Source organism: Sporothrix brasiliensis (genome assembly GCF_000820605.1).
Source record: "Sporothrix brasiliensis 5110 chromosome Unknown Cont14, whole genome shotgun sequence".
Taxonomy (NCBI): Eukaryota; Fungi; Ascomycota; class Sordariomycetes; order Ophiostomatales; family Ophiostomataceae; genus Sporothrix; species Sporothrix brasiliensis.
In genome coordinates, this window is record NW_024467133.1 from 849,728 (window position 1) to 864,154 (window position 14,427).

Consider the following 14,427-nt stretch of genomic DNA (forward strand, 5'->3'; position numbering starts at 1 on the left):
AGGGACAGAAAAGGTGAATCCGGACCCTCATGCCACTGTCTGGATCTGATTTAAATTAGGCGTTCCCTTCCAGGTTCTCGTGGCTCATCATACACGACCATTCAGCACTTGCAGTAGCCCAACGCCAAGCGCTATACTACAGGCCTTACAGGTATTATCACAGCGCATCGCCAGCTTCACACCTCGCACCCACGCATCTGAAATCAGCCAGCTACGCTACAGCCACAATGCACTTGATCCTGACGGGCGCCACGGGCCTCGTGGGCGGCGCCGTCCTCGATGCCATGCTGGGCATGCCCGAGATCACGCGCATCTCCATCCTATCGCGTCGCCCGGTGCCGCAGCTCGACGCCCGCGTCCAGGCCAACGACCCCGTCGCCAGCAAGGACCGCGTGCGCGTGATCCTGCACAAGGACTTTCACACGTACGACGACGCGCTGCTGCAAAACGACTTGAAGGGGGCGGCCGGCGTCGTCTGGGCCCTCGGCATCTCCCAGCTCAGCGTCAGCAAAGACGAGTATGTCGTCATCACAAAGGACTACCCGCTGGCGGCGGCCGCGGCGTTCCAGAAGATTCCGCCCGGCGACGGGCAGGGCGACGCCAAGGCCGGCGACCCGTTCCGGTTTGTGTACGTGTCTGGCGAGGGCGCCCAGACCAAGCCCGGGCGGACGACCGCGCGGTTCGGCGTCGTCAAGGGCCAGACCGAGCTGGCGCTCGCCAGCATCACCAACGGAACGGCCGGCGACGCCGCCACGGCGCCCGCCGGCCGTCCCTTCTTGGCGCTGTCCGTACGCCCCGGCGGTGTCGACCTGCACGGCCACGCCGCCCTGGAGCCGTTTGCGCCCAAGCCGCCCTCGCTGGCCTACCAAATCATGGGCGCCGCACTGTTGCCCGTCCTGCGCGCCGTCTACCCGGGCGGGCTGAGCCCGACGCTGCCGCTCGGCACGTTCTTGGCGGAGACGGCCATGGGCAAGTACTCGATTGCCGCGCTGGCCGCTGAGGCCGCCAAGCGCAAGGACGTTGAGGCCGTCGGCAGCCGGTTCCACATTGTGAACAACTCGGCCTTTCGGCGGTTGATGGGATTGTGATTGGGAGTGGGTGTCTTTTGTTTACGTCGGGAAATGCCTGGATATCTATGTCAGGTTATGTATTGCATTGTCAAATGATCTTCTATGAAATCGCACATCGGTGAAGACTCGGCATCCAACTGTCCCGTGTCCAAAATGCTCGTCGTACAAGAAAAAAGTAAATGGCCACGCAAAACAAATCACACGCTCATGCACCGTGCGTCCAAATCATCTCCTTTTTCACCTGGACGTTTGTCCCTCAACGGCTCTCCCCGACTCCAACTCGCTGTCACCCACTTTCATCGACTTGTTGTCGGGACGCGGAACGGGCTGTTGGCAATGCCGGCGCTTTTCGTTTCTGACTGTGTTTCACGTTCGCCGCATTCGCGCCCGTGGCGGCGGCCTTCCGTGCCGCGCGAACAGCGTCGCGACGCTGTTTCCAGTGGGACGTGAGGTCGCGCTTGAGTTTGTACGAGTGGTCCTTGGCATAGTCTTGCTGGTTGCGCACCCAGCGTCGGCCCTTTTTGAAGTCGTCGAGCGATTGGATCAGGGTGGCCGAACCGAGCAGATATTGGTGGTACGCGAGGGATGTGTCGTTGTCGTCGTTGTCGTCGTTGTCGTCGCTGTCACCGTTGTCGTCGCTGTCGCCGCTGTCGTTACCATTGGTTTCACCATCACCATCACCGTCGCCATCACCGTCCGCCTCTGTCCTCTCCGCAGCGTAGTGAGCGTAGAAAAAAATCTGCCTGCCGTCCGTCGTAAACGTCGTGATGGCGGCGTCGCCTGGCGGGTCGTGCTGGCCCATGGCGGCGTGTGCCTGGTTGCGGGCATAGACAAGCGCGGCGCCGTCGTAGGCGCTCTGCAGGCGCGCCCGCTCCATGTCCTTGCCGGCGCCCTTCCACTCGCCGGCCAGGTGCGCCAGCGTGACGGAGCGGGGGCTGTCCTTGTAGAGAACGGCACCTGGGACCTCCGTGTGGACGGGAAACGGCCGGAACGCGGCGGCGTCGAGGCCCTCGACAAAATCTGGCTGCGGCGGGGAGAGCTCGTTGTTGAAGCCGACGCCTTTGGGAAACGCGGTAAAGGCGTGGTTCAGGACGCGCGGGTAGTCCTTAATTTCATGGTCTTTGAGCAGCCGGCTGCCGACTTCAAAGACCATGGTGGCCTCGTTGGCGGCAGCATTAACCTTGTTGACGTAGGTCTCATAGACAGACGCCGGGGGCGACGCAGACTTGCGCGGCGCGTCGAACTTTGCCCGAAGATCCTCAAGGTTGGCTGGCGGACGCGAGTCGAGCGGGTCCAAAATGCCATTGCCGTAGGCCTGCAAAGCAAAGCCAGATGACGTTGTAGAAGTGGTGGTAGTGGTGGTAGTAGGAGTGGCCTTTGAGCTCGTCTTCTCCCGCTCTATGGACGGCGTGCCGGTCGATGTCGAGGGCGTTTTTTCGGATGCTTTGAAGGCTTTGGAGCCATGAGCCTTTGACTGCTGCTTCTTGGTCATCGTCTCATGCCGTACCAGGTTCTTGCGTGTCAACGGCACTCGTTTTGGCGTCTGCTTTGTCTTTGGGGCTCGTGGAAGACGCTGGCTCTGGCTGCTGTTGTTGCCGTGGGCAGCGCCCTTCTGTCGTTTGCTTGGCTCGCTTGGCTGCTGTGCGTCCGGTGCCGGTGTCGTTCTTGCCCCAGCGATCAGTCCTGACCGAAGACGCGTGCTGCGCCGTATAGGTTGAGTATCTCTTGGGGAAGGTCGTGTATCGACGAGTCTCTTCCTCTTCGCGGGCTGCTCTGTTGCGCCTTCAATGGCTTCTTCCAAGGACTGGCGTCGCTTGTTCGGTCTGGCTACCGAGCTGGGTACGGCCGTTGCTGATGAAGCACCTATGGCTGTAGCATCCTGTTGCAGCAGCGCGTCTTGCTTTTGAGCTGTCGTCGACAGCAGACCAGGACGAGGAGAGCGTCCTTTGTACTTGGACATGCGCCTGGCCATTGCTGCAGCAGGCAAGTGGGCATTTTCAAGTACCCCTGTGATGCTAGAAGAGACGCCTCCTGGTCGGGGTTTGCGAGGATATGCCTCGCAGGCTGGGTGTCGTGGCGTGTTCAGCTGCAGTCGGAGAAGGTCGATGTGCAGCTTTGCATTGTTTTGCGTGGAGCGAACTTGCACTTCTGTTGGCGCTAGCCACGACTGAGCTTCAGGGACGTCCGGGCGGCTAAAATGATTGGGCCTGGTTCGCTCAACAGGTATGCCCCACCCACAACGCGCCAGCTAAGGCGCTGTCTCTAACGGCCCGCCATGCAGCCCCAAATCCAATATCAAGATGCCAAATGTTGGACATTGTGCTAGGACTCCTGACTTGGTCTCTTTTCTGGGTTGATTTATTTTTAATTTATTTGAAAAATATCCCTTGGCACAAGGCAAAGGAAGTCCTACTACTGAACAAAAGATGCTGACGTTACGGACTCTTTGGGTCTTTTGAGAGCGACGAATATACCCTTTGAGTTAGTAGCGACATTGTTTGAACTTGGCAACGAATGAAAGAACAATACTTGATTTCAAAACATAATATGACAAAAGTACATTGGTAGATAGAGGGAAAGTGAAGCCATGTGATGCTAGGACACGTCAACAGCTCGTTTAGAAAACTGTGGTAGCACTGGACATGGCACTTTATGCTGGCATGAATTTGATACATGGCATGACAATCCAAGATTGTATTGAATCCAAAAGAAAGCTACTAACAACAAAAAAGAAGAAAAGAAAACGCGCACGCAATGTATGCACCGCCATCCATAAGTCGTATCCAAATAGTATCCAAATAGTATCCAAATAGTATCCAAATAGCAAACCGGCTGATCAATTTGTGTCGTCCTGTCGGAGCCCCCTCTCCCCTCTCCTTGGGGTCCTCAAACACCGCCGGCCGGCTGGTAGTAGTCGACAAACCGGTCCGTGTCGGCCCACTCCCAGTCGATGCCCAGCGCCCAGCACCCAATCAGCAGGTTCGGGAAGCGCATGGTCCAGAAGGCCAGGTAGCCCTCGGGCAGCGCGCCGACCATGCGGCGCAGCGGCTCCGACATGTCCTCGTAGTGGTTGCGCTTGTTGCGGAGGGCGCGCAGCAGGTCCAGGAGGCGGTCGCCGCGGTACTTGCGCTGCTTGCCGAGGGAGTCGACAAAGTCCTTGGGCAGGCGCTTCAAAAAGTCGCCGCGGCAGACGTCCGGGGCCAGCGCCTCGAGGCTCGCGAGCGCCTCGGAGGGCGGGTCGCGCGGCTCCTTTTCAAAATGGTCGGAGACGTCGCACAAAAAGGCGAGACGCTTCTTGGGCGACCAGAAGAAGGGGTGCGCCATGACGGCACGCGTGCGCGGGCGGTGCTGCGGCGAGCGGCTAATCATGTGCTCGACCAAATCCTTTGCTTCAAAGGCAAAGTCGCCCAGCACGTCCAGGCCGTCCAGGTTGTACGTGTCCTTGCGGATGTTGACTTCGCGCATGTAGCGGTCGCCGCAGTCGAACGGGTGCGATCCCTTGGTGAGGACATAGTAGAACACAAGGCCCAGGCTGAAAATGTCAATGGCCTTGGTCGCCCGCCGGCTGACGGTGCCGTCCGGGTTGTGGATGAGCCCGCTGCCGGACGTGGCACTGACACCGCTCTGCGTCGACATGGCCGACTCGACCATGGTCTGCCCATTGTCGCGTGCGTCGTCGTCCAGCAACAGCTCGGGCGCGCGCCAGCCACTCGTGCCCGCCGCGTGCGCCGTCGTGGCACCAAAGGAGCTCGCGCCGCCTTCGAGCTTTTTGCACAGGCCGAAATCGGAGATGAGCATGCGCGGCTTGCCGTCCGCACCCATGTTGACGAGGATGTTTTGCGGCTTGAGGTCGCGGTGCACGATGCTGCGGGCGTGCAAATGGTTGAGACCGCTCGTAATCTGGTACAGCACGTTGGGCAGGTCGCGCTCGCCGGCCTGGGCGAGCTCGCGGAACTGGCCGGGCTTCTCGACGACGTCGCCAAGCGAGGCCTGGCACAGCTCCAGCGCAATGTAGTGGAAGTTGGCGCGCTGCTGCTGGGCATAGTAGCGGATGACGTTGGGGTGGTCGTCGCTCTCGCGGAGCAGCTTGGTTTCTTGGGAGGCGATGTCGTAGAACTGGATGAGCATGCGCTTCACAGCGACCTCGCGGCCGTCAAACTTGCCGGCAAACACGACGGTGCCGTTGCTGCCCGTGCCCAGCTGGACGTTCTGATTGACCTCGAGGCTGCCCATGCGCATGATGGGCGTGGACACTTCTTCCATGTCGTTGATGCCCGCGTTGGCATTGGACACCGTCAGAATATCGGGCTCCAGCGGCAGCGTGCGCTCGCCGAGTCTCTTGGCCTGGCCGACGACCTCGTCGACTGTCGGCGGCGGGGCGTCGTCCCCGCGCGAAAGCGAGGCCTCGCTCTTGGCTTTACCGTTGCCGCCCTTGCGGTGCTTGGCGCCGCCACGGCGACCGCGATGGGCCTTTTTCTTCTCCTTCTCCGGCTCCGCGGGCGCGCCGTCCAATTGTGGTGGCGGCGTGCCGTCCGAGGGAGACGCTGCCGCAGCGGTGGAATCATCTACGGGTGATGCCAATGGCGATGCGGCGGACGTCTCGGCAGTCGGAAGGGAAGCAGATGCGCGCACATCCTCCAGTGAGCTGGCCATGGAGTCGGGCGACTCTTTTTCTGCGCCGGGGAACGACGAAGGCGAGGACTCGGTCGTGTCCGTCGCACTGTCGGTTTCCACTGCCTTGGCGACACCGTCAGGTACAACCTCGGCCCTGGTCGCCTCGTGTGTCTTTTCACTTGTGTCGGTCTCCACAATCTCCATGGAAGACTCGTCCTCGACCTCTGCGCGCGCTGTCTGTCCCGCCTTCCACCACTGCAACTTTTGCCGGTTGTACCAGCGGCGCAGGTCTTTGTGGTAAACGAAAAAGAAGACGGTCACCGCGATCAAAAAGACCGGGTTGCTAAAGAAGTCCAAGACACGGTTCGCAGCCACCTGAGGAAGCTCTTTGACCTTGGCGATGACCGACTCAGCTGCCTGGTCGCCGAAAGACGAGGATTCGGACGAGCCGGGTAGGGTCAGGGGCACTGTGGATTCGTTTTCGCGCTCGCGCTCGCGCTCGCGCTCCTTGTCTTCGTCGTGAGAAAACGAGCCGTCGCTGCCAGGCAGCGTCGGGTAATTGGGTGCCAGGAGGGGTCGCTTCTTGCGGCTGCTCGAAGCAAGCATGTGCTTGCCGGTGAGGGCGGCGCTGTACTCGGCGGGCAAGAAGGTGTCCTGGTGGCGGACCCACCAGCCACGGCGGGTGCACTCGGCGGGCGTGTTGTCGACAATCAGCGGGTACGCCGAGCCAGACAGGGCGTACCAGCCACCGGTCTCGGTCTGGTTGACAAACACGGAGGCGCGGCGCAGGCTGGCGTCTTCCTCGTCCTCGACGGGCGGCGGTGGTTGCGGGAGCAGGGCAAGGTCCGGGTTGCTGCTAAGGGGCACACTCGGCGGACGGGCAACATCAAACACACGGACAACGGGGGTCTCGAGGCGGTGGGTGAAGGACAGCTTGACGTCGCCGGTGCGGGGCGCGACGCTAAAGCCATAGACGTCGCCGCTGGGCTTGCCCGTGATGTAGCGGTTGTCGGAGGGCTGGCGGTACTGGCGGTGCAGGTCGCTGTCGTAGTTGTTGGGACCCCACTCGGAGTAGCGCAGGGTGGCAATCTTGGTGCCGTCGGTGCGGCGGACAATGACCTTGTAGTCGGTGCGGCCCAGAGTAATGGTGCCGCCAACAAAGCACTCTTCGCCGCCGCTGCCGCCCGTGCCGTCGTCAAAGTAGTCGCCGGGGCGCGAGCAGCTCTCGGGGATGTTGTCGCCGCCGTCGCTGCCCATGCCGTCGGCGTCACCCGATCCGTACCACTGGCGCACATGGCCGGTGGCCGCATCCAGGGTCATCATGGTGGAGTCCTTGGTGCCGATGAACACGACAGGGTGCTTGCGGTCGTGGTAGGGCTCCTGGCCGACAATGGCCTTCATGGACAGTCCCGTCTCGGCGAGGCCGGCGGCACCCGGAATCATGGCGTAGATGGCGCCATTGCCAGAGGGTTCGACGGCCCAGGTCCAGTGGTCGAGGGCCGAATAAGTCTTGTCGTCGACGGACACGGAGGAGCGGTGGTGGATGGTCTCGACGACGGGCTTCTCGCTCTCGGTGTGCCAGAGGGTCTTACCGGTCTTGCGGTCGAGTGAGTGGAGGTCGCCGTCGACGGTGGCCAGAAGAACAAAGTCTTCCACTTCCCAGTCTGCCAGCGACCGCGCAATATGCGGCGAAGCGAGGCCCAGGCCGTCGGAGGAGTCGACGGCATCGAGGTCCCGGTGCGCTAGAGAAGGTGCTCGAACGGACAGGTCCGGAGCTACAGTGGCATTGGATTTGTTTGTGTTTTTGGTGTTTTTACTACTTTTGGTGTTTTTCGCGTTTTTTGTGTTGCTGTTGTTGATTTGCGACGTTTCGGTTTTGGAGTCGGGCGTGGCCGCCTGGCTCAATCGTGCGGATTGGCCGGTGGATGTCGAAAACGAGACGCTCGGCTGCGAGGCCGGGCTCGTTTCTTCGGTCAGCGACTTCGACTTCGTCTTGGGCCGCTGTGCTTTGGTTTTTGTCGTTTCAATCTCGACGGTTTCGACTGTCTCGGCGGAGGCGGCCGCCGCCGCAAAGGCGTCGGCTTCGGCGGGCGAGACATAGCTGGCGACGGCGGTGCGGATGTTGGGGTGGCTTTTCGGTTCCTTGATTTCGTTTAGCTCCTGTGGTTGCTTTGGCTCCTTCTTGTCCAGATGTTGTTGTTGCTGCTGCTGCTGCTGTTGAGCATGGACGAGGGCCGGATTCAAGAGAAACAGGGCGATGGCGAGGAACAGCATGCGTTGGCCAACATTGTGACCTCCGGGCCGCCTGCGCATCATGGTGGGGCGAGTGGGCGACGAGGAGCCTTTACATCGGCCCCGATTCCCGGCGTGCTCGTCGACACACCGAGATGATGAGGATAAAGTAGACAAGAGGTGTTGCTGCTGCTGTTGTTGAAAGTCGAGTCGGAGGAGACCGAGCTCCTTCGACACGATGTGGCGATGTGGACCAAAATGGAGAGGTGGAGGCTCGTCGATGGTAAAAAAATAAAAGGATGGAAGAGAAGGGAAGAGGAATCGAAGAAAATTGGCGAAACGGGGAGAGAAAAGAACGACGAAAAGAAAGGAATGGGTTGGAAACGATGAAGGGAGTCGAGGCGTCGAGAAAGGAAAAAGGAGGGCCGACGAAAGGGAGCAGAATGAAACAGATTTGTGTGGGTGACGGGCGTGTTGGTAGCGGATGCTGGCGGAGAAGGAGCGATGGGTATGGGCTTGGTTGGTGAGAACGGAAGGAAGGTAGGAGAGTAGCAAGTCGTACGTTGTCCGTCGCACTTGCCTTGGATGGTGCCTTCTTGGTACTTCTGTGCATGGCGTTCTGGGCGGCCCTAGTAGGGAAAAAAGCGACGAAAACTATGTGGGCTGGGGCACTTCTGTACCTATTCTGTACTGTGTACTCGTATTTAGGTCTCAGGGCGTTGCTGCACACTCCGCGGCCCCACCTGCCGCGTGAAGGGGGGCTCGAGGGGGTGAGAAAAGCAAACGATGAGCGTGCGGACCGGGAGGAAAGAGCCAAACACAGGCCTGGGCGCTGGGCGCTGTGGGATGCTGTGGATTGCGAAGCGATTGGCGGGTGGGTGCACTGTGCGTCGGGCGGTCCTGGTAGTGGGTGACCTGTAGAATGCACCAGAAGACGGTGCACGGACAAGTCGCGTCTCAACACGTGATGGTTCGAGCTACGGAAGACGGTGAGCTGAGGGCGTTCTTCCTTCTGATTTGGCCTGTTTGGCCTGTTTGGCCTGTTTGATACTTGGTATTTACCGTTTCTTTTTCTTTGATCAGCCCCATTCTCCGATATATTGAGTGTATTGTACAACATACAACATGCTCCATGCGTGTCTGCAAATGGTCTCCACGCGGCCGTAACAAGCACGCCCCCAATATGGGTCGCTGCCACTGCCGGACGTCGACGTGCCGCGTTTTCATATGTCTTTGTACTGTGGTCTGCTTGTCTTTCCTGCTTTGTTGTTGATGCAAACCTGCTCGTCGCAAGATACATCTCTTCTGTTGGCAGGGATGAGACGGTCAAAGAAAGCGAAGCGAGGAACAAAAGGGCCGGCGCTCTGCTGCTGGTCTGTTGTTCGTCACCTGTGCCCAAAGCAGTCATATTCCGACACAAGCACGGTGAGAATGGCAGCTGGAGCCCCGCCTGCTGGGTGGGATGCACATCTTCTGCAGCCCCTATTCTGGCCTGTCCCTTTTCAGTCTTGTGTTTACGTGGGATTTCGTGGCGGCGCCATGTTTTCTGCCTCGTTCTGACATGCTGCTATGCAAGGGCGGGCAGAACGTGAAACACGTCTGCGCACTGTATTTAGAGTGCAGTCTCCGCTGAAAAGGCGATATTTATACAGTGTAAATACTGTGTAGATGTGCACGTACCGTCCACGTCTCCGCGGCTTCTTCTGGTTGTCTGTGCTTTGAACCTTCTCAGTATTTTCAAAAACAACGCTCACATGTTTCCCTTCATTCTCGACTCGTTTCGGTGGCGAGTCAGAACTATGGAATCGCGGCATATTCAGAGCCCTGGTCATGTCACGTCTTGTTTATTGACGGAGTATTTATGTATTTGTTATTTTCATTAATTTTCAGCCATCTTTTTTCTCGCGTCTTCCTCGTCCTTCTTTTGCCAACCTTGTCTTTATTTAAATTAGTTCCACCGGCTACAGTCCGTCTGTGCCGTGTCAAGAGTGTGTCTTGATAGCAGACAGTGATGAAAAATACAAAGAACCTGAACAAAAAGGAACACTCTTCAAATCCCTTGCTTTTTCACACCTTTTTCATTGCCTCCTTGGCCCTTCTTCGTATCCCTTCAATTCTTCCTGCAATTCCATGCGCTGCTTTCATCTACAGTTGCCGTCCTCCAGCCTCTTGGATTGCGTCTTGCCTTCTGACTACTTTGTCTTCATATTCTGCTTGTGGTTGATTCTTGCAGGAATGCCGCTGCCTTTCATAGACGCTGAATTTTGAACGCGGACGTCACTCCGGTGCAATTTAAACCCAGCCACCAAAAAACAACAATACGAACGCAGTGCGGGACTCTCATCCCAGGCCAAGTGAACCATGTCGTGTCCCAAATATAGCGTGGTTTAGTTAATCTTAGGTGCTCAAAGTCCAGCCGACCCAAGGCCCTGAGTGTGCCCCGCTCGCAACACCCGTAACGCCAGGGAGAAGCGCCCTAGCGAAAAGTAGCGCCCGCCGGGAGTGCGCTATTTTGCTGCCGGCCACTAAGCCCTAGCTGCGTCGTTGTGTGGCCTGATCCAGTCTCCAGTGCTGTTTTCCCACTGTGCTTCTGTGCTAACGACACGGTCTTCGACGGGCGGGAACGGGGAGGCAGGCCATTCTTTCGCCCTAAACGACACCCCCAGACACTGCCGAAAAGTGCCAAAACAGGCATCAAAAATGAAAACGAAAATGAAAAAGAAGAAAAAAAAAAAAAAAAAAAAAACCCAAAAAGACGAAAAGACGAAAAAACGTAACAGAAGCGTCGCCAAAAACATTCACGACAGTTTACACTGTCCACCCTCAAACGCGACATTCTTGTTCACACTTATTGAGCCCAGTATTGACACAGTTGTCCTTACAGCCGCTCTTCTTATTATGGCTGCTATGTCGTAGATCACATGTCCTATGCCGTTTGTCCACCCAGACTACAAGTGTCCGTCGGTTTCTGCCGCGCTTTGCTATTGCCTCGCTGCAGCCGAGTATGCCGACGGCTCGTCCAGACAGTGACTTGAGACAAAACACTGACGAGGGATACGTGAAGACAAACAGTTCACCTGTGAGGGGGAGCATATTGTCTTGTCCATATTGGTGGACACGTCCCATCGTCTGTCTCGTTCGTCTTGCTTTGTCTCTGCCAAGTCCTCGACGGAACTGTCTCACAGCATGTCGAGAGTCCACAAAAGATCCACAAGTCGGGCGAGCGAGGGCGATGTGAACCCTGTCCGCCCCGTCCTCAAGGTCGATCAATGGGCACTGTCGAGGCCAATCACGACGACCTCGACGACCTCGACAAGCTTGGAGCCCAGGGATGGCACTCGAACTGTCGCCATTGTCTCACAGAATTTTCAAAGTGAGCCGATAAAGGAAGCCGAATAGAAGAAGAAACGAAAGGGGATGAAAAGAAAGAAAGTGAACAGCCATGACTGATGTCCCTCACTGCCGTGGGAGTATACCAAGGTCGATGCAGTGTGCCACGTCAAGACCACGAAAGAAACCCAGATGATCGTCTCGACAGGCAATCTAGATGCTACCGGATCGGTGGAAGGTTATGTGACGCCGCTGGTTTCCCCTTGGGGATCGTTTAGGTTACCAGTGCTGAACAAGATATCTCTCCCACCGCTGCCGCGACCTTTTGGGCGAGCAGTTGGCAGACAGAAACCCGGCGGAGTCGTTGCATTGACGGCAGCGACGCAAGAGATGGAGCGCTTGTCCAGCCAAGAAGGACCATGTCGCCGGGTCAATTCCCGCTGGTCAGTCTGGGGAAGAGCAACGCGACTGGCCTCGTTTATTTCACACACCATAGTTCACGTTTGTTAAGACGGGGCAAGGACAATGCAAAAACATAATACGCGAGACCCGATAGTCCTCGGCATGCGTCAATACTACGTACGTGTGGGCATCTCATTGTGACAGGTTGAAAATGGCTCGCCTTGGAGAGTCTGGCCAAGAAAAGAACGGCAAACGGACAGTAGAAAGACCGTCAAGGAGGGCGTACACTCGGCCCACCTGTCGTGGGTCACAAACACGAGGTGAGCCGACGTCGCTTAACCGTGCCTCGCATAGATGGCACGGGAAGAGGACTGACAGTGGATTGTCGCTTGTCGCTTGTCGCTTGTCGAGTTTTAGTTGTCAATTGTCGTGAACATCCACCAGTCGACTTACTTTACATGTCTTGAAAAGAGCAGGATCAAAAGAAATGGATTATTAAAGGACACGAACCATAAAGCAAAGGCCAAAGTCCCCATCCATACCCGAGCGCCCCTTTGCCCATACCATGATACCCAGAACGTTATCCATACCTGTGTCATCCCATGCAAACGAGCATAAAGGGCGTTTGCCTACCGTGTGCATTTACAACTCCAAGTGTCCGTAAAGAAACCCATTAATTACCCAAAGGACAGAAGACAAAGGGGAAAACGTAAAAAGCAATGAAATAATGAATACCATCATTTATACAGACGATCGTGGAGACTTGACATAGGTCCAAATGGAGGACCGTGGTGCTGCCGGCTTCTTCAGGTCGTCGTCTTCCTCATCAAAGTCGAAATCGGCATCAAGGTCCTCTTTCATGCTTGTGTGGCTGGCACGCCCACTCCCGTGCGGACTCGGGAACCGCGCACTTTTGGGCGTCAGCAGCGGCCAACGTTTCTCTGGTGGTGATGTCATAGTCGCAATTGCTGCTGTTGCTGCTGCTGCGTCCGTTGACACGGAGCAGGCCACGTTCGCGGCGGCAGCGGCGGCGGCGGCGGCGGCGGCTGCGCCCCGCCGCTGTGCTGCTGTCACGCCCATGATATCCTCCCAATTGTTCATGCTGGGTGCGCGGCGGGAGCTGCCGGGCCGGAAGAGGGCCCGCAAGATGGGAATGGAGGCTGCCATGATCGTGACGTCGACCTCGGCCATGCCCCACGCGGCCAGCTGGACACTGTCGACTGGTGGAGGGAGGGAGGGTTAGTGGATTTTACTTTACATACGGGCGGGTATGGGACGAGCGGCATACTAATGTCTGGCGACTCGAGCGTCGCTATCTTTGTCGTCTTGATGGCGGCCGAGAGGCCGGCACTGTGCAATGTTAGCACAATGGTTGTGGGAGCAACGACGACGATAACACGGGGATATGCAGGACGCAGGACGCACAATACGCCCATGCTCATGGCTATGAGGACGCCCATCTTTTCCCGCCGCTGCATCTGCAAATTCCACAGAATCTTCCACGGCAGCAGCGCCAGGATAAAGTCCACGGCTGCCGAGTAGCCGCCCACGGCGATGCCATACTGCACGGCCAGCGGGATCGGAATGCAGATGCGGTCGCCCGTGTCGATGCCGAGGCCCGAGACAGACGGCGGCGCAGCCGGACACTCGATCCAGATGGACAGCGCGCTCAAGTGCATCGCCACGTTGAGCGTGACGATAATCGTCCACACCAGCGGCCGCATCCAGCCAATCGGCAGCCGCAGCAGCGTAAAGGCAAATGACGTCTTGCTCCAGCAGGCCACCAGCAGCACGAGCGTGCCGCTCAGGGTGCCGTTGGTCACGATGGCGGGAATGTGCACGGGATCCACGTCCCACGAGTGCCGGCCGTAGCCGTAGCCGACGTCGACAGTGTTCAAGACCACAGCGGCGGTCAAGACGAGCCACGCGGCCACCAACAAATAGTCGTCCCACCAGAGGCCGCGGCGGTGGACGATTTTGAGGACGATGCGGAGGACGAGGAACAGGCCAGCGGCCAGCAAGAGCGCGCAGCTGAGGGCGACGAGTTGGGGGCCGTAGTCGTCGTGCGGGAGGTCAGCCGCCGAGGCCGATACAAGGGTCGTCATGGTGAACCGCTGGGGTTGGTATCTATATTGACATTCTCGTCGACGAGGATGAGTCGATGCGTCGATGAGTCGATGAGCCGATTATGAACAAAGACAAAATTCAAATGATGGGACTGCTCAATGGTTTGCTGAGAGAAGACGTGTCGACAGAAAACGAAAAAATAGGATATCAAAAATGGAAAAGAAAATTAGATGGGATCAAAATCGTACATATCACAAAATGTTGCCAGTCCAGGAACGAAAAGAACGAAAACGACATGATAGGGAAAGTAGCAAAACCAAGTCAAGAACAAACAAAACGAGCGGATCCCAGGTGAAAGTCAAAACAAATCAAAAAGACATTTTTGAAAGATATCTGGTTCGGCAAACAGGGTCTCGTCCTTTTTGTCCCGCGACTTTGGGGCTGGCTCGAGTGTCAAGTCGAAAATCAACGGTCGCAGAATATGAGATCTGGGCAACGGCAAAGGTAGTGTATTCTGCGGCCGACTCTTCCGGCCAATGTGTACATCGAAGAGGTCGATCAGAATTCAGCTTTTGCAGTTGACGTCTTTCTTTTTTTTTTTTTTTTTTTTTTTTTTTTTTTTTTTTTTTTTTATTTGAAGTCAACGTAGATACAGACAAAATTACGCTCTGCATTGTTCTTCGGCCGTATTCACGACGTACGTTGCATCGAG

The 14,427-nt window shown here is 57.3% G+C and overlaps 4 protein-coding genes across 4 annotated transcripts; 1 reads left to right on the plus strand and 3 right to left on the minus strand.

Moving 5' to 3' along the window:
• Positions 1–227: 227 nt before the first annotated feature.
• SPBR_03829 (nucleoside-diphosphate-sugar epimerase) lies at positions 228–1,088 on the plus strand (the record flags this gene model as incomplete). The annotated part of the gene is made up of 1 exon (XM_040762119.1): positions 228–1,088. One exon carries the CDS (start codon positions 228–230, stop codon positions 1,086–1,088), a length of 861 nt encoding a protein of 286 aa, XP_040622932.1.
• Positions 1,089–1,356: 268 nt separating this feature from the next.
• SPBR_03689 (uncharacterized protein) lies at positions 1,357–3,042 on the minus strand (the record flags this gene model as incomplete). The annotated part of the gene is made up of 2 exons (XM_040761979.1): positions 1,357–2,753; positions 2,934–3,042. The coding sequence occupies 2 exons, from the start codon at positions 3,040–3,042 to the stop codon at positions 1,357–1,359; spliced, it is 1,506 nt and encodes a 501-aa protein (XP_040622933.1).
• Positions 3,043–3,956: 914 nt separating this feature from the next.
• On the minus strand, positions 3,957–8,000 carry SPBR_03565 (serine/threonineeeee-protein kinase/endoribonuclease IRE1; the record flags this gene model as incomplete). The annotated part of the gene is made up of 1 exon (XM_040761856.1): positions 3,957–8,000. One exon carries the CDS (start codon positions 7,998–8,000, stop codon positions 3,957–3,959), a length of 4,044 nt encoding a protein of 1,347 aa, XP_040622934.1.
• A 4,389-nt stretch (positions 8,001–12,389) lies between these two features.
• SPBR_03742 (uncharacterized protein) lies at positions 12,390–13,753 on the minus strand (the record flags this gene model as incomplete). Its single annotated transcript, XM_040762032.1, has 3 exons — positions 12,390–12,868; positions 12,937–12,998; positions 13,074–13,753. The coding sequence occupies 3 exons, from the start codon at positions 13,751–13,753 to the stop codon at positions 12,390–12,392; spliced, it is 1,221 nt and encodes a 406-aa protein (XP_040622935.1).
• Positions 13,754–14,427: the final 674 nt, after the last annotated feature.